At 42.2% G+C, this 20072-nt stretch overlaps 1 protein-coding gene across 4 annotated transcripts in view; it reads left to right on the top strand.

The window, feature by feature from the left end:
• The window catches only part of kank4 (KN motif and ankyrin repeat domains 4), a 79668-nt gene that overhangs the window by 42457 nt on the left and 17139 nt on the right, over nucleotides 1-20072 (top strand). For 2 of the 4 annotated variants that reach the window (XM_039811537.1, XM_039811536.1), the window contains exons 2-3: nucleotides 15668-15741; nucleotides 16302-19847. In XM_039811537.1, the coding sequence (XP_039667471.1) occupies nucleotides 15723-15741; nucleotides 16302-19847 (3565 nt within the window). In that variant the 5' untranslated portion in view covers nucleotides 15668-15722. Of the gene's footprint in view, nucleotides 1-5784; nucleotides 5863-15667; nucleotides 15742-16301; nucleotides 19848-20072 lie in introns of those variants that run through there. The other 2 variants (XM_039811539.1, XM_039811538.1) reach the window with 2 other exon arrangements.

Raw genomic sequence — 20072 nt, 5'->3', positions numbered from 1 at the left:
ACACCTGATGGAAAGGCTATAAAATTGCCCAGATTAAATTCCTGACGGCTGATGCACGTTTTCATCAAAAACAAATCTTGTACAAAAAGCAAAATATTGCAAGCGTGTGGCTGTAGTTTGCTACTGTATTGCAGTTTCTTTGAGCATTCACACAGTGAAAAAGCACCAAAGCTGTTGTTATGGACACTATTGAGCATAGTACAGATGCATTTTCTCTCTGCTCCTCTTTCAAAACAAGCCACTCCGTGGCAGCTAGAATGACACATTGTTATGTTTAGTTGTATTTGTGGGTTATAGTGACTTCTCCGGGGCTCCAATGAGAAACGACAGGACAAACCAGGGAAATGTGACATTATGAAATACAAAGGAAAGCATCTGGGCACGTCTGAATGCATAAGAAGCAAGAGAGACGTACATAGCAGAAATGTAGCCAAAACTATTGTGTCTGTCATTATTGTGTCCACTCTGTTTCCCTGTTGTCTGGTCTTTGCTCTCTGCATTCATTTTTCCTCCCTGTCATCCTGCATATTTACATAATGACTATAACTACGTGTAGAGTAGAGAGAGAGAGAGAGAGAGAGAGGGAGATGGAGAATGAGAAATTATTGAAGTTGGACATGCAATAATACTGTGATATGAGAAAAAGAGGGCGGCACACAGTTTTTGTATACTCAATGCATTGCGTCACTACTGTATACATGTACAGTATGCAAACATACAAGATAGTCTTCGATCTGTCAGACTGTTTCTCTCTCTGTTACTTTGTTTTCACGCACACGCACACACACACACACACACACACACACACAGCTCAGGTAATTTCTACTTGAGCTGTGCAATGAGGTGTGTACTGTGATCAGTTCAGTGGGCGTCTGTTTCACCGTAGAAACAGTCTTTTCCCCGCCTGGAAGACTTATCAGCAACTGGCCTTCCTCAGCACACGCACACACACACACACACACACACACACACACACACACACACACACACACACACACACACACACAGACACACACACGTTCTCAGTGGAATATCCTGGCCATAGCTAGATTCACTGTTTATTCCATCTTAAAACCATCTTAGTATAGGATATTTTTTGTTACACTTACAATATTTGTTCAGGCAGTATTTCTAGGGACTTAGTCTGGGACTGATCAAAAGACTTTTATTTGACATAAGCCAATAAGCCATTATGCATCACAACCTGTAGATAAAAAACTATTCTCAATAGACCCAATCATAATGATGGTTTACAATAACTTCCGGAAAGTCCAGCATCCTGTACATACAATGTAACGGTACTGTGCAAACACGGGAGAGGAACAACTGGATAAACTGTCATCTCATTCATTTAAATGCATGTTTGATGCTATTATATCCCAACACTTTCGCTAACTAACTAATTTACCTGTTGGGCGACAGACTAAAGAAAAATGAAAATTTCTTTCAGCAAAGAAAACCAACACTCACCTACACACATAACTGAAAATTTGACCCAAGAGGTTCTTTTGGGGGGGGGGCTTACACATTCATCAGAGAAGAATGTGCAGGCAGGTGTGTTTAAAGCGTTATCCTTATCTCCCTGTCTTTATATGCATCTTTCTTGCAGGAATGAGAAAAAATGTAGCACACATTCTTTTTGTCAGGGGTGATTGCCAATGGTATCGTCAGTCGGTGGTGCATGGTTAGTCTGGACTATATATGGTCTTGAGCTGGACCTTTTTACTTCCAAGAAGAGATATTTGATACAGTGTGTGTATCCAAGTAATGATGTATGGCTTCAGTAATGCACAACACATATTTCAAACATTGAAAACATGATGCCATATAAATTAAAATCAGTTTGGCAGATGTGGTCAGCCACCATATTTGCTAAATATTGTAAATCATGAAAAGAAATATATGTCAAAACATATACAGTATTTTGCTTGATTAATGAGGAACACTGTAAAACTATGAAAAGAATGGCAAGCCTAAACATAGATGTATTGCCAAATAGGATTTAACTGAAATGTTATGTATCCGAAAGCAAAACATGGTCTCATTTATGAATGATTACACATTACTGGTACTGGATGAAGAAAGAAAGACGTGAAATTTAAAACCCAACTCTGAACTTTAATTAGAAAACACACACAACACAACCACAGTTGCATTTGGCAAATGGGAGAGCATCTTTAAGGTATACATTGAGAGCAAAGTTTCTGCGTCAGAGTGTCAGTGCACAGACAAAACAGAAGATTTCCATCCTAAAATTGAACATTTGTGAGTTAATTACATTTTATACCATTTTGTGCCTTCGTATTTCGTTCATTTTGAGACTAAAACCTTTTTTTTCCAGAAGGCTTCAAGCTGTTGGATTTGATGTTGCTTGAGAGCTGTGAGCTTTGCCAGTAAAAACAGTTCGGGGTTTTTGCGCTTGCACCCACTCACACACATACTGCAGGCTACACTTGCACAGATAAATGTGTGTTGCGAGACTTGGCATAAATCTCAAGCTGCCAGTGTTCCGAAACTGTAACAATAGCACACCAAATTATGTTATGAGACACAGCTGGTATTTAAAATGATTAACAGGAGTTAAGTATAATGACCAATTGCATTAACTGCTATTCCCAGAATTGGGATAATTTAAAAACATGCATGCAAAGGTAACCTGATTTGAGTTGAGTTGAAGAATTAGTAGGAGTCAAACTTAGGCTGCTGATGAGTGGTGACAGTGCATGGCTGTGGCCACTTTCAATTAAATATAATAACATTCTGCAAATCACAAATACTTGACTTTGCAGTGTTTCTTTTGCCACTACCAGTTATAAAAACACTCTGCATATGGCTCCAAGCTGTTATGCTGAGCTGTATGTTTATGAGCTCTGGAGTGCAGCAGTTCTTTAAATTTTTTTACACACCCCCAGACACATTCAAACACATACATTTGCAGAATCCTGTGGTGCCAGACTTTGCATGACACTGACTGTTGTTATTGTAACTTCACTTTTACCATAACTGTGTGTTCTTGCCGACATTGGAGAAGGAAGACACAACAATACACTTCAAGAATTTTAAATTCCGTTTCAGACGTGGAGAGTAAAGATCTCTGAAGCCAGGGTTACGGTCCTCCAAGATCTCTGCTTTCAGCGGCCACCTGACTGTCTACAACTCTTACACCTATTCTTCCAATTATAATGGGAGCAAAGGGAGAAATCAGCTGACTGATTATTATAGACCGTATTATGCTATGACAGTATGCAGGATATAAATGTATCATTTAATCTATTTTTTTTCTTCTTTTCTTCATTCTTTACACATTTATTCCATCATTTTTTGTATGTACAAACAAGTGCAACACTATGAATGCCTTTGAGAAAGTTTGTCCAAAGTGTCTTCTGTTATTCCCATGTTAAAACGAATATTGCATGTTGCCCCTCTCTATCATGGCCAGTTTTTCACCCCGCCTTTGAGCACGGCAGTTCAGAACAGCTATAATCATTTCCCCCTTGAAGGGGTCTGCAGATGGAAATTAGCCTAAGGCTATAATCTGGCATATTTACATTTGTGAAAATGTTCATTAATATGTATTGTCCCCCTTTTCCTTCAAATAAATAAATAAATAAAATAAATAAATGGTCAAAAGAAACGACATACAAAGTAGTTCATTTCCATCCTCACCTTTAAACTTTAAACTCCTTTTAGGCCTTTTGGGAAACCCTTTCAGGAGGTATTTCCCCACAGGTCTCACGGTCATGTGTTCATGTGGTCATGTGAATTCCTCCACCATGATTGAGAGGGTCAGTCTAATACCCTCTGTTACTGTGGGTGCAGCACCAACCCACCATTTGATTTCATACTGCATCTTCTCCATCTCAAGACAAAGGAGTTCCTTGAACTTTAGGCAGAAAGTCACTCCCAGTCGTTTGTTTCAGTGCACACTATTTTGACATTGCATTTTCTTTTCTTTTAATATAAGAACAAGCGAGATGGACAGACAATGTCTAACTTCGACACAGAGAAAAGACAAGAGAGGAGTGAGACTCTAGAAGTCCTAGGGGTCTGAGGTGGGATCTGATCCCTCCTGACAGGAGAAGGTTCATGTGATCGGCAAGAGGGGAAGCTTAACCCTCTAGGCCACATTACACACTCTTTCAGTCTGCGGCTTTAGATGAAAGGATTTGAGCTGATTGTATGCAGTGTGTTGGACATCTAGTGAGAGGGGAGGATTTAGCCGCAGATGTAAACATTGTCTCAGTTTGTGTTTGACAAAGGTTCTCTGTGCAAGTAAAAATCACGTCTTCTTTTATCAAATTGAGCAAGAAGCATACTAAAAGGTTGTTACAAGTTTGTGCAGAAGGTCCAACATAATATTTATTTTCATATTTAATGTGTATTTGATTCCACTATTCTGTGTATCCATAATACAAAGCAAAGTTACCATACTGTACAGTCCTGTCTACGTGCTGTACTGCATGTTTTCTGTCTGGGGTCTTGTTAGCTCATCATCATTACAATTTGACTCCACCACACACTCGCAGACATCCCCACACGTTCTGCTTCCCTCACTCTTATTTAGTCATTACAAACAGCATTATCAAAGTAAGCAAATTAATTTATGACACAATTAAAGTGCAAATTAGCAGTTAGGCTATCGGCAGTGTAAGTGTCAACTCTTGCCTCAGTCGTTATTAAAATGAACCCTTCTCAGGAAACATCCATTCAGATGGGTTTTATTTAGAGGCCTGGCATTGCTACAGCTATGCCATATATCCATATGAATATTTAATGTGCTCTGTATATCTCTGCACTCACATGGCATGTGTGGAGGATATATTTTACAGATGCTGCGTGCTTGCTGCTGAGCTGTTTTAGGGTGAATGTTTACTTTTAAAATGGGTTCCACACACTCCCTTAGAGGGGAATTAGCTTTGGTGGTCTGAGGGAGCGGTGCAGGAGTGAGATAAGAGATAGGACCCATTAGCCTGGGCAGTTAGCCTATTTAAAGGCTGTTAATTATTTACCTCATTTACACTACAGAGCCAGCTGGGCTAGCAAGGGTTTACTCATTAGACTGCTTTCTGTGATTGCGATGGACAGAGCTAACTAGGGGGTTTACTCTTTAAATTTCACAGAGATGATACCTCGGCATGACTAGTTTGATGCTTCTAAAAAGCACTTTTGATGTCGTTTGGAGCGTGACCTGGTCAAAGCAGGCCTCATGTGGCCCTGTGGCAGAACAGTGGGGGTTGACTTTAAGTCCTCCAGTAATAATTAGACTGGTGCACGGTGGGAGTTCACTGTAGGGCAGGCCTTGCGCCCGCAGGCATAATACACATATACGCACACGTACCTCAGAAACACACTTGCGTGCACACACCAGGAGATGCATGAATGAACACAGACCCTTACACAAAAAAGTTTGCACTAAAACACACAGGACTGCTATGCTTCATGTCTCCCTTGCGGTCATTTTCACTTCAGGAAATCTTGAGCTTTACACACACTCACATCTACAACCTTAAAGTTGCTGCACTATCAACACATACACAATCAAGTAGTGGTTGATTACTGTGTGTGTGTGTGTGTGTGTGTGTGTGTGTGTGTGTGTGTGTGTGTGTGTGTGTGTGTGTGTGTGCCCTTTATTGAGCCCATTTATCTTATAGGGTATTTTTTTCTGGGCCAGTTGGTTGCAGCGGGCAGGCTGATGAATCCATCATAATCTTCTCAGAACCATATCTTGCAACACCGCCACCCCTTTCCCACCCTCCCTCCTTTTTTTTTTTCATTCTGCTGAGGGTAAAAGACAGACAGGGTCAGTAGCACTCACAGGAACAGAAACAGGAAGGACAGGAGGTGAGTGGAGCTCCATGGCAGGTTAGAGGCAAACCACCCAATGGGAGTTTACTCCCTTATTCTGACTCATCCTCCCATTTTTATCTTGTTTGCTCGTGTCCTCTCGCTGTTTTTTTCTCTCGTTTGCTCTCTTTATTCATTTTTTTTTCGTTATTTATCTGCCATAATTAATTTTGTTTATCTCACATTGCTCATCTTCCCTTCCTTTAATCTGTTATACCTCACCTCTCTCTTCTCTCACTCCCTCTTTCCCAGTCTATTTTTGCAGGGGTAGAACATAGGTCACATGTTTCTGCCTGGGATGTGTGACAAAGAGTGTGAAGAGAGAAAGAAAGAGTGTGTATGTGTTTGTTTAAATGTGTAAGTGCATGTGTGCATGTATGTCTGTCTGTGTGTGTGTGTGTGTGTGTGTGTGTGTGTGTGTGTGTGTGTGTGTGTGTGTGAGAGAGAGAGAGAGAGAGAGAGAGAGACAGAGACAATGGTGTTGTTCTGTCCACAGAATGTTAGCGCACCCAGCTTTGGCAGCTGACTCAATGCGGGAGGAATAAATGGGCAACACGCATGCATGTGTTCAGCCATTCTTACACACACACACACACACACACACAACACACTGAAATGAGTATTGAGCTACTCAGTGTGGCAATCAGCCAAATATTTTTTTCCTCAGCAGTATTTGAATATGCGTGTCCGTGTTTTTTCGGTGTGTGTGCAAGCGGAAGCCAAGCTGCTGTCATCATGCAATGATCAATAGTGTGTGAATTTAGAAGTGTTGATTTCTTTCTAGAGTCGTTCTGCCTTCTCTGCAGACTGTGCTGTACAGCCATGGTCTGCCTGGCTTCACACTCTGTTGGTGTCAGGAAGGCTCATTATTAACTGAGTGTGTGTGACTGTGAGGGGGAATAAATTGTGTGTGAATGCATGTTTGTGTGTGCTTCCATGCAAAAACGTCTTATTTCATGTTTGCCCGACTGTGTTACAATTTCCTGATTGCATGTGAGTGTTCTCTCTATTTTGGCTGTGTAAGTAGAAAGGGATAATTAATGAGCAGGGGGACACAGATGTATTTATAACTCATGTTTCCGTGAGCGTGTGTTAAAACATCAGCTGAAACTTGCTGATATTGCACATTTGAATATTTTATACATGTTTGCTGTTTGTGAGTTGTTTTTGTCAAAATGTGTAGAAGTTAATGTAATGTGACATGGCAGCACTGTAAATGATCTACTCCTCTGTGGCAACGAACAGCACACCTCTGTCATCTTCTCTCTTCCTTTTTCCCTCATTCCAACCATCCTTTTTCACTTTTTCTCACCATTTCCCATAAATCACATTTCTCCTTTTCTCTTCTTCCTTTCTATCTTCCTGCTATCCCTTACTCTGCTACCCATCTCCAACTGTTCATGCTAATTTTATCTCTTATCACCATCCTTCGACCCATTTAAACAACCGCTAATGTTGACATAGGAATAGTACGATAGCCCACATGCTAATTAGCGGTAGCAGTTACTTCACCCCCCTAATTAACTTCCATGAGCGGACGTAGCTGTAATGCTAACCCAGCTACAGCTATAAGGGGTTGGCTGTGTGCTCCAATGAATAATAGATGGTGTGTCACTTCCCTTATCGCTAATGAAAGCAGGCAGCTGCTCCTTGTGCTGTAATACCAGTAGGGCCTGAGGAGAGCCGCCTGAAAAAGGAAGATGCTTTCATTCTGTGTAACGAGGGATAAACAATCAAACGATAGGCTGATAAGAAAACAGTTGCAGGGAGGGCATGGCGTAAGGGTTATCTGTCCTTTGACAGACGAGGCAGAAGCGTGACATGGGGGACCCTAAGGCCATGATAATGCAGATAAAGTTGAAATGGCCTCTATTTTTGACTTCTATCCACACCGTTTACACCAACAAAAACAGCTTTTCTCCAAAATTAAGCATCTTGCACAGTATAGACCTATTCACCTGACCTCTACTGTCTTTTTTTATTTATTTTTTTGGGGCATTTTTAGGCCTTTATTGACAGGACAGCTGAAGAAATGAAAGGGGAGAGAGAGGGGAGAATGACATGCAGCAAAGGGCTGCAGCTCAGAGTCGAACCCAGGCCCGCTGCGTCGAGGAGTAAACCTACATGGACGCCCGCTCTACCAACTGAGCTATCTTGGCGCCCTCCCTCATACTGTCTGGTCATTTTTGGTCATATTTAAAAATAGTAGTAGTAGTACAAAGTATATATATTTCATATGACTTAGTATGAAATGGTGATTTGATTGATGGTCTTAATGCAAAAGTCCATGAATTACCATCTTGGTTAGCAGGTACCACTTATGAACCGCAGGTAAAACAGTGTTTTATACACAACAAGGGAAGGATACAGTGTGTCAGGTACAGTACTCAATACAATACAGAATAAATGATCACAGAAAGGGTCGGAGGTGACAGAATGTAGCTGTACTCTTCTGAGACCCAGCAGAGTATCTGCCAATGTCATTAATATATTTACTTAATCCCAGCCCATTCTTTTTAAATGTTTTATGGCAGAACATAAACATTTATTGGAGCACAGTAAACCAAACCTTGTAGCTCTGTCTGATTGTTGACAATACATGCAATGCCTTTTCATTTATTTTTAGAGTCTTTCTCACTGTTTAGGCTCCTCCTTAAGATGTAATCTGTTTGGACAGTTAAAATTCATATAATTTATACTTTGAAAGTAGCAGTGTAAATCTGACCTAATATAGCCTTGCTGAAAGGTTGAGCATCATTGTTCTTTCTAGAGATTAACCATGACTCACGGTGCAAAGTGATTCTTCTGGTGACGTGTGAGGGCCTTTTGTGAACATGGCGTACACATAGTGGTCCAAATAAAGGGCTCCAAAATGAGACACGGTTCTGTTTACACTGCATTGGGTGTCTGTGTATACATGGAAGTGTTGACAAGGAAATTAAATCAGGGGATCAGTGTAGCCATAACATGCTGAAAAGGCAACAGAACGCTTATATTTGGCAGCAGCTGATCTTTCCGAGTTCAACAGAAAGATACACTGGAGGTCACCCTCCACATGCATCCTGTAGCTTCTTGATCATCGTTCTGAATGTAAGTTGAATCCTTGGGCACTGTAGTGTATGATACCCTTGCAACTAATTTCCTTACGCAGAGGCAAAGGAAACTCTCAAATGAACAATAGAAACATAGACTTAAAAAATGTCTGCCTTTTTTTGTATAAGCATTCATTTATTGTTTGCCCTGAGCTTAGAAATAACATTTCTATTCAGCAGTCAGAAACAGAACATACTGTTTGATGTAAGATAAACTAAAGCAGTGATAACAGATTTTTTCCAGAGACGGCTTGTTTTTTGTCTCTTTTGGGCTCTACAAATAACTTTTAACCCACAAAGGACTGGAGTTAATTTATTTTTGCCCATATTTGTCACTATTGTACTGTAACACACACATCTGCTTATCATAACTACATTAAAAGTCATGTCCCACTCTATTAAAGTATCCAGTGCAACCCATTATCTTAATTTGCAGTTCCTTACAGGAAAGCAGTTTAAACTGACCTATAATAAAACGGTAGCCTACTCACTACAGCCCTGCGGGATGATTTAGCCACTGTTTAATGAAGCCCATAGACAGAAGTTCTCTTTCTCATTTTCTCTCTGGGGTTGATAGCCAGATGCTGTGTAACACAAAGGGAACAATATGGCCCCTTGTGAATACAGACACTGCCGTACTGGACCAGACTAGATCATACTTGATTAGGACTGAAAAAAAGATGAGGTCTGGATGATGAAATAGAATGGGCCTGACAGAACTGGAGTAAAGATTAAAGCCAAATTGGCCCAGAAGATGTATTATACTAGTAGACTATTATTGTAATGTACTATAACATAGACAGAGATAATCTTAGATTTGAGTAGGATGAACTAGCCTGGTTGACACCAGACCCTTCTCAGCTGTAACTGAGAGTGGGTCTGGGCAAGGTTCATTCGCAGCTCATTTCCAAAGGGGCGTCACCAACGGACAGCGCTCAAATGCCTCTGGGCGCAATTGGATAGTCCTTCAACCAATCAGACCAATGATCCGGGTGACGTAGCAGCGACAGCAGCATCAATGGGTTGCTGCACTTCGGTAGCCGTCATGTTGAATGTAAAGAAAAAGCTGCTCGCCGTCGCTGCACTATCGTTATCGTGTAAAGCCCCCCTCAACGGTTGTGATTGGTGCCTTGATTTGGAAAAATTGGAAATGGGCTTGAATGGGCTAGACTGACTTGCAGAGCAAATCTCAAATTTGCCAGAAGTTCGTCAGGGTTTTCCCAGGCTAAGGATGAACCACACTTTGCACAAATGAGGGGGACTGATCTGTTCCTACAGACTCAGAGCAGACATAGGCTAAGCACTGATATATCAGATAAATGGCTCCTAGATCAGATCTGGTTTAGCAATCAGAAACTTTCCAGTTCACATTTGTCAGTGAATTTTCTCAGTTTGTTGCTCTGGAGCATCTCTGTGTTGTAGTGTGTCATTATGCAAGATTGTCATCCACACCTGCAACCCAGTAGATTGAACTAATTGCACCATCAGCTGCGTCTCTCAATCACACTCGTTTCATAGGGAATGTCTCTGTAATGGGCAGCAAATGAGTACAATATGGATAACAAACAGATTTAATTTAACCTCTTGAAAAAAAGTAACAGCTTTCATAATGTGATGTTAAATCTATTTGAAGCGAGACTTTTACTGAACAGTGGCTTATGGTAAATTCTAAAACGTAGTGTAACAACAGCACCTAGAAAGGAATGTTACACAGCAATATCCTTCTACAGTTTGCAGACATTAGCTAACATTGGTTACCATAAACTACTGGTCATACCAGATCAAGTGAGTGTGTAGCAGCTAAGTGTATTGAATAGAGCAATGATGCTTTTAGTTGCTAATGAATTGTGAACAGTGTTATTTTCTCTTTCCGAGGTTACATAGGCTTGCTTCAAAGGTTTGAAAATAGCACAGGAAAGACAGTACTTTGTGTGCACGAATCAATAGATTAAATATTGTGACCATTTCACGAACTGCCGTGAGACTGTGTTGGCATGCTACATGTTTTCCTCCCATTTAAATACAGTCACATATATAGCAAGCTACCCAAATAACAAAAATGCAAGAACAAAAAAAAAAACATACCAAAGTACCAAACAAGCATCCACTTCACTGTAGTGCAAAGGCAGAGGTCTAGCTCTTCCCATACAGAACAATCACAGTTGTGGTCCTGATTGGCTTTGACAATAACTCTTCTAATTCGAATGAAGTAAACCTGCTTAGTGAAAGCTTATAAATCCTGCAAACTTGCCGGATTTAATTCATTTCTCTACTGAGGAGAGCAAGTTAGAAACTGCTGTAAAAACGGCTAGATTTAGTTTTTAATCCAGTAACTTTAAATTTAAAAATGTCCTCAAAAAGCTTGAAATGTTAATATGGTACCTTTAAACACCCAGATTAGGTTGCAAAGTAATCTTTGCGTGTGGTGCCCGTGAGATACCATCTTTTGCTGCTTTGTTAAAATTGCACTCCTGTTAGATTGTGCTGCAGTAGGCATTTTACCAAAGTATTCAGTACTTTGCATATGTGTCTTTATCAGTGTCCCTGTGTTTGTCTGCACATGTGCTCTGGCTTGAATTTTTTTTTGTGGCTCTCTCAGGCTGAGAGTCAGCATATTAAGCTGGACAATCCTGCCTTCGTTCTCAAGGTAGGACATGGGTAAACAGAGATAGCTGGTCCCATGTCAGGGCTGTGATAAGGATTTGGGACCTGTGTTATTGTTACCTGCTATCCTCTGCTGCTGCTTTTTTAATGAGATAGAGTTTGAGACAGAAAATGACTAAATGAGAGCTGGAAGACAAGGAAATATAACGGTAAAGTTGCTCTGCATGTCTGAGATATGAGTGTACAGCTGCCACTCCCATCTCTGCCTCTTTTTCACTTTCTCACCCACTTTCTCTCTCCCAACCGCCCACCTCCTGTCCCCTGCTTGCGCTCACAAATCTTATTTCCTGTTGGCCTGCCTTCCATCGTAGCCTGCTCTGTGTCAGTGTATCAGACTAATTCAATCTCCAGTACACAGCCACTCCAATGTAATGACCCATGACATTCAATTAATGTTTTTCCCCCTTTTCTTGGTAGGTTGGGTCAGCAATTATCCGTGTACATGTGTTTCTCTGGTGTGTAAAACTCAGAGTGGGTGTAGATATAATTTGAAAAGCTTGGCAGTCGGTGCAACCTCAATTTTTTATCATCACAAGCTGTTTTTGCAGAAATAGCCATTTTCACCATCGACTGCTGTGCGTTTTAGACATTTTACAATACAAAAAACATTGAGTATTTAGTTGATTCCTTGGGTCTCTCATCCAAAATATCCTTAGAAACTATACTTTGGTTAAGGTTTCCACGCTGATGATGACATATTAAAACTACTGGCTGTCAGTATGAGCTTATTTACTACACTCTCATTATTCCTGTCTTCCGGGCTTCACATTACCGACGTCGTCGCCTCTCAGCCAGCTGTCACGCTTATTGGATTGGTGTTGAGAGATTGCTGCATGTCCTTTGAGGGGTTATTAAGTGCATGTGTGAGTCTGTTCAAAAACAGTGACTCAACCAGACATACACACACATAAACCTTACATATTGTAAGCAATGTAAGCACACACACACACACACACACACACACACACACACACACACACACACACACACACACACACACACACACACACACACACACACACACACACACACATACACAAACAAACACTGACAAAGGGAATGACTAAATAAGTGCTGACACACGCAAACACAGTTTTGGGCACACATAACATACGCGTGGCTTCCTTTTAGCCTTGTGTAGCCTGTGGCAAATACTGTCAATTTGGATTAGCATAAACGTTATGAGCTTTTAGCTCAGAGTCATTATGACTGTAATTCAGTGTGGATCGTGCATGATCAGGTGCTTCCAATATGTAATATTATAAATAAATATAATTATAAATATAAAATTAGAGAATCTACAAGTTACTGTGCTTCATTAACACTGTCTACATATACAAACTTTTGCAGTAAATAGCCTATAACATGATTGTTCTGTTGCTCTGAGGCCTTTCATTAGTCAAACAAGCATTTACAGTGACTTTAATTAAAAGAGAAAACTTAAAAAAATCCTGTGGGGAAGGCCAGGTAGACTCTTTCCTTCTTTCCTAGCAGTTCTGACAAGTCACTGATTGTTACTGTGGCATGTTTTTCACACCATCATCTTTTCTGCCTCTTCTGCCCTCCTCATTTCTTTCTGTCATACTTGTCTGCCAAACTGAAGCTTTCATTCTTCATCTTTCTCCACATATTCTCCACCTTATCTCTATTCTTTCTTCACTCCTCCCCATTTTTTAAGATCCCCCTCTTTCTGTCCCTTCTCTCCCACTCTACCTCTGTCTCTCCGTTTCAGTAATGATCTAATTAAGGAGGGTTTTGTTGCCTGCCCACTGTGTATAATTGCCAGTGGGTTCTGCCTGTACTTCACTCAGCAATTACAAGCAGCATTCTTCTGCTCCCATATCTGCTAATTAAGCCTTAAGGACAGCGGGACGATCGTAGTCGCATTAAGCATCAGGAAGAGTCAGGAATGCCTGTGCTCTCCGCTCTCCTCACTCCTGGGACATAGAGAAGTAGTGGATTGAAGAATGGTTGCCATGGTTGCAATCACATGGTGTCAGATCCTGTGCAGAGTCTGTCAGTCAGTTGCTCTGTGTGTCTCTCTGTATGTATGCCTGTATATCCGTACATCTGTAACAGACACAACAGTTCTGCCCCAGGTTACCAGCTCTTTTCATTATTAAGGTTTATTCTACGAAGATGGTACAAGGGCCAAATAGAGCTGGTCAAAGTTCCTGTTTAGGCCCCTGGGTGGACTGGCTGTCATTTTGATTGATTGCATTGCCAGCTCATGTAATGCTTACCTTGCAACATGTCCCCACTCAGCAATGCACAACACACAGTTTACTCTGTGGCCAGGACTATGCACTTACTCCAAACTTCTGTATATCAGCTAAGTACTGTGTTGTACAAGCACACGGTCATATCTAAATATGGTGCAATGGATGTTTTATTGCATTATTGAGTGTGGATGACTTAGAAATACCAGTAGGTACAGGCTCAGTTGAAAATTTGATTAGAAACTAGAAAATTGCCTGAACTGCTACAGAGAAAAGGCCAACTGGTTTGTTGAGAGTCTGTATGCATTAGACAATGCTTCCAGTATCACACACTTCTGGTAGAAAGATACAATGTGGAGTTGCACGTTCCCATTCTTTCAAGACATCAAAACAGCCATTTCAAATGGGAAAACTGCCTCTCTGCGGTGTTTCCATATTCCCACTAGACCTTTATGGTATTTAAATGGTATCAACATAGGAAAGCAAACCTGCACTGTTGCATTATTATAACTATTTGAATTAAGATAACGCATCAGTTATAACATCTGCAGTAACTTGTAACCCAGGGGCATAATAAAATACAATGCAAGAAACCAATAAAAACTCCACCTGCAGTGTCTAGACCACCTATTAAAAAATGTGAAAATGCTAATTTGCACCTCCCATGTTGAAGTTTGAGCTCCAGCATGTATTAAACCAGGGCTTCAGGCACTCAACATAGAAGCCAGTAACACAAATTTGCATGGAAATTGCATGAATAATGTGTGCCTATTTGCTAAATAGCCTTAACGTTGATATATGTCTATAAGGGCTCAAGTGTTCATTTAACGTGGATGTCAGCTGAGCAGCTCACTCAAATCTTCCCGAATTGCCTGGGTTTTATTACTAGTATTGGATAATTTATTAGAAAGCTTTACATAGGCCCTTAAAAGTTTTGACTCCCTTTGGGAATTGTTTTCCATCTTCCTTAGCTCTACTCTTCAGTAAGCTCATTGTAAAACACTAAATGGGCATGTGGCTCTGGTTTCTTGGCTTCTCCAAGTGGAACAAATGATGCAAAGTGGCACCAAATGGAACGTGTTCCCTTCTGTGGGCCTGTCTAGGGTTTTGTGGACTTTAAATGGCAAATTAAAAGGCAGATTGATTTAAGTTAATGGACACAATGGCGCTGCCTTGTCCCCTCATTGTGCTTTTAATATTAGCTGTTGCTTGGTATAACTTCATAATGTTGTCTTAGTAGAGTAGCTGCGACTGCACAATAATTAACTGCATATTTACCTCTTATTTATTTAATGTCATAGCCTAATAATTGCAATGCCTTTTCTCACCTCATTATAACCATCTGGACTGTTAACGCTGCTGCCCTGCTGTATACTTAACTTATAAAAGGAAACCATTTGGCATAAAATATGTGCTTTGATTTTTTTGTTGTGCCATTAACATATTACTGCATGCACATTTGACATCATGTTCACTTTACCTTAATACTGTTGCAGATTGCTTAGATTAGTTTTGACATAAATCTGCATGTTTTGTAAAAAACTTTTCCTGGCAACCAAGCAAAGACTGGAGTATGGTCTTACATAACTTATTGCATATCTTATCTCAGAGAGGTAAATATAATTTTGTCTTATTTCAGTTGCTGTAATATAGGAAACCTTCAGGCTGTTTCAGGCTAAACATGTCCAGGACAAGACACTGTTTTCCTTCTTTCATTTGATTTCACAGATTCGTCATTCCCTTGTAAAATTTAGACACGGCAGAATGTAGAGTTCAGTTCTGTTCAGATGACAATGATGGACAATATTTTAGTATCTCACACAGCTCTCTCATTTCTGTTTTATCCAGGCTGCCAGCTCCAATTGTAGCAAACACAAGTCGATGACTGAGAACTCCGCCTCCCATGATGGACAAGAAAAGTGGTGAGTGTCACTAAACGTGCATTTAAACAAACAAATTTGTGCCACACACATTTCTTATTTTTCTAACTGTAAGTACAGTAATTAGTCATGTAGAGTCAGACTTTTGTTACAATATCTTACATAAACGGTCAAACATTTAAATTACTGTTCCTAATGTTGCAAAAAGCAGTGAAGGGTTTATTTCCTTCAGGTGATAACCGCCCCGTCTAATACTGTCTTCATAAGTTGACACAGCATGAGCATCATTTTGCATGCTGATTAGTTTGTTTTGGCGCAATCACTGCATGATAATTACTTCCCAGTAAGTGATATGGTTTTACATAATGAAGCACCATGTGTGCAGCACAGTACATCCTGTCTGTACAAGTGGGTAAAAATGAATAATAATAATGGTGATGATAGTCTGTGATTTCGTTCATGTTCATTTTTATCAAGCAATTGCACATGTAAATGCATTTTAGTTGTATCATTTCAGTGATTATTATTATTGTCATTGTTATTATTTGTAGTAGTGGGAGAAGAAGCATTGATTGATTGATTCTCATTTTAAATCCTTACAGCCAACGGCTTTCAGACCAAGGCCAGTGAGGGCAGTGTTCAGAGGAAGCAGCTGCCCTACTCAGTGGAAACTCCCTATGGCTTCCACCTGGACCTGGACTTCCTCAAGTATGTTGACGACATTGAAAAAGGCAACACTATTAAAAGGGTCCACATTCAGCGTAGGGTCAAGGGCCCAGCCAAATTCAGCACGCTTCCCAGAAATTTCAGCCTTCCTGGGCATGGGGCCAGGCCTGCCCCTAAGGACAGCACATGGTCTGGGACGTCCACCCTGGGGCCCAAGCCTAAATCACGGGTGACAGAGGTCCAACAGATCTTCGACTTCAGGGCAAGTGAAGGGGGAACTTCCAGCCAGAGCAGCAGGGGGACAACCAGTCAGGGAGCTGGCTACATTTCAGCAAAGCCCAGAGATGAAGTAGGAGCTGGGGCTCGGGCTGTTGAAGAGAACACTGTAGGGATTCAAAGTCGTCCGAACCTGCTCCGAGCATCAAGCATGCCCATCACCCTACAGCAGCGGAAAGGTTCTGATTCAAGCAGTCCAGACCGTACCGTGGGAACACCGGAGAGTGGCTCAACAGAGAACGTGTTCCGTCCTTCACCGGACATAACAGAGAGACGGTGTGTTCCTCAGGATCGGACAGGGCTTCACCAGCAGATCACAGTGGCACTGAAGCGGGTCAGAGAGCTGGAAGAGCAGGTCAAAACCATTCCAGAACTAAAGGCACAGATCAGCTCACTGAGGAAGGAGCGGGAGAAGCTACTGCTTCAGGTCCAGGCCCAAGCCCAGGACCAGGTTTCCACATTATTCTCTACAATACCACCGTATTCTGATTCCGGGACATGCACTCAGCCACAAGGTCACAGACCAACAGAAGGGCTCAACTTAGCTTTGATGAATCAACCCACTGGAGGTTTAGAAGCTTCAGAGCGAGTGCCAACAAAGCTGGGAACAGGGAAAGTGAAACAAGGTGTTACAGAGAAAAGTAAAGTGTTACAAAAAGAGATGGAGATAAATCAGGAATCTTTGAAGAGTTCCTCAGCACATGGAGAAATGGGTTGGTTGTCAGAGCAAGAATCGGTGAGACAAACACAGCTGTCAGAAAAATCAGATAAACAAAAAGAGAGTCCACTGGAGCAAGCAGTGCAAAAGCTATCACGGGACATTGCAGGACAGGAATTAACATCACTTAGGGTGGCTTTAAAAGATGCAGAGACTAGCAGTATTCAAGATGGTGATGCAGCAAAAGAAGGAAAACGTGAGGACCCAGACAGTATGCAGAATCTGCAGGAGAAGCTAATGATACTGGAGGCTAAACTTACTCAAGCTACCCAAGACCTGGAGAGAACTAATACTCTTTTGAAAGAACAAATAGATAAGAACAAGGAAAAAGAGGAGCAAATACTACAACTGAGTGATGGAGTGAGAGTGGAGGTGTGTACACCAGAAGCACACAACAGGCCAAGAAGAGAGAGTATTGACACAGGGACAGAGACAGAGAAAGTAGATTTTGCCAACCGAGAGACAGAGACAGAACCGCCAGGGACAGTAGATCAGGGAACAGATACAGATAGAATCTGCATTGAAGTGTATTCACCCAAACCAAGGGCTGGAAGTATAGATCAAGGAGCAGAGACTGATAAAGTTGACACAAACAAACAGGTGACAGAGGTGGAGGCAGAAGTAGCTGCTGTGAGCCCACCAAGAGCCAGAGCCAACAGCATGGAACGTGGCACAGTAACAGAGAGGATCGCCACACAGGATCAGATGACAGAGACACCTGTAGCAGAAAGGGTAAACCAAGTCACAGAAACCGAGGGAGAGACAGCAACAGACCATCCGCAGAGACCGAGGGCCAGCAGTGCAGACCGCGGGACGGTGACAGAGAGAGTGGACACAGTGGACAGGGTGACAGAGACAGTGGAAGCGCAGAGGACAGACCAGCAGACTGAGACAGAGATAGAAAGACGAGAGGATAACAATCCAGCCAGAGGTGGAGAAGCGAGAGAAAGTACAGGCAGTGAAGGAGTAGAGGATGTTGGTACTGTGGTCAGCGAAAGACTGGAAGATAAGGAAGCAAATGAAAGACTTCAGAGAGATAGTGGAGACAGTGAAAGTGTCACAGAGAGTTCAATTACTGCTATAGAAAGCAGGGTTGAACAAACTGTAGTTTCATATATTGTAAGCCAGGATGAAGGTGGTACCAGTCCACTTGTTGCAGAAGGAGAAAATACAGAATCTGACATTGTAACAGTCACAGCACAGAATGACTCAGAAACAAAAGAAATTGAACCCCCAAAGAGTGAATTAACAAAATGTGTTGAAACGCAGCAGATTGCACTGGAGACTGTAGAGAAGAAACAAATAGCAGAAGGTATGATAGTTTGTGCAACAATCAAAGAAACTGTGGTCACTGACACAGTTGTAGTAGTAGCAGCAGCAGAGAATGCCGCTGTGAAGACAGTAGCTCCTGTGCGACCCTCGAGAGGCCGGAAGCTCTCAGCAGAGCAGGTCCAGCCAATACCTCCTCAACTTCAGGCTGCACCTGTGCATCCTCGTAGGGGATCCGGTGAAACTCAACCCCAGCCGTCCCAGCACCAGACAAAAACCCAGCCCCAAGTGCTGGTACAGGATCCACCTCAGCTCAAGGCCCACACCCCAACACCCCAGCTCTCTGAACCACAGTTAAAACACCAAGCCCCATCTCCGTCTCAGGTTGAGGACCACACCCTAGCAAAAAGGCCTCCGGGGGATTGTAGTGAGAAACAATCTCAATCACAACCTCAGACTGAGACCCAAGCCTCGCTTCCAGGCTCCAGAGAAGTCCAAACCCGTCCCAAATCAATTAAAGCACAGTCTCAATCCATTGCAACTCGACGGGACTCCAAAGAGCTTAAAGCCCCACAGAGGGGGTCCAGTGTATCACAACCTCCTAGTCGTGGATCAGGAGAAGCCCAGACCCGCCCAGCTCGCCAGGGGTCATGTGACCCCCAACCTCAGTCTCAGGGCTCTCGTAGAAGTTCCAGTGAGACTCAACCCGTTGAGAAAGATGCCAGCGAGACACAATCACTGCGCAGAGGCTCCAGCGAAACAGCCCAGCGTCGTGGTTCAAGTGAAGCCCAGGCCTCACGTCGGGACGCTGGCGAGGCACAGCCTCCACGCAGAGGCTCTGGCGAGTCACCAACATCGCCTGCAGCTTTGGGCCAAGTCGTAACCCGGTTAACAGGCCTTCTGGGCGAGCAGTGGGCACAGCTGGGGAGCAGCTCTGGAACTCAACAGACGGCCAGCCAACAGGAAAGCCCCAGCACACAGAAACAGACGGCAGGGAAAAGAGCAGAGGCAGGGAAAAGAGCAGAGGCAGGGAAAGGAGCATCAGCCAAGCCTGTAGGGAAGGCAGTCCCTGCAGCAACAACAGGGAAACCAGCAGGAAAAACTGGTCCTTCCAAAATGAGCTCTATTCAAAGTCAGCTGGTCAGCTCCCTCAGTGTCCTCTCTGCCTTCTACTCACCAGGCCAGAAAGCTGCTGCTGCCAGCAAACAACAAGAACAAGGTAGGCCTGTGGTTCAGTTAGTATCCCATGGTTTATACTGCATACACATTTATTTATTTTTTGCCTTGCTTATTTGTAATAGACTCAATGAGCTGAATCCATTTCACTTCCATATCCACTGAAATGATCCTTTCACAGTTCGTACTCTCCATGCCACTTAATTAAAATATGTTCCTTCTGATCTCTGCCAAGAAGTCTCATGATTAAAGTGTATGACCACTGTCA

The sequence above is a fragment of the Perca fluviatilis genome, chromosome 9 (genome assembly GCF_010015445.1).
Source record: "Perca fluviatilis chromosome 9, GENO_Pfluv_1.0, whole genome shotgun sequence".
Taxonomy (NCBI): Eukaryota; Metazoa; Chordata; class Actinopteri; order Perciformes; family Percidae; genus Perca; species Perca fluviatilis.
The sequence above is the reverse complement of the archived record's forward strand: the minus strand, read 5'-3'. Positions and strand labels throughout refer to the sequence as shown.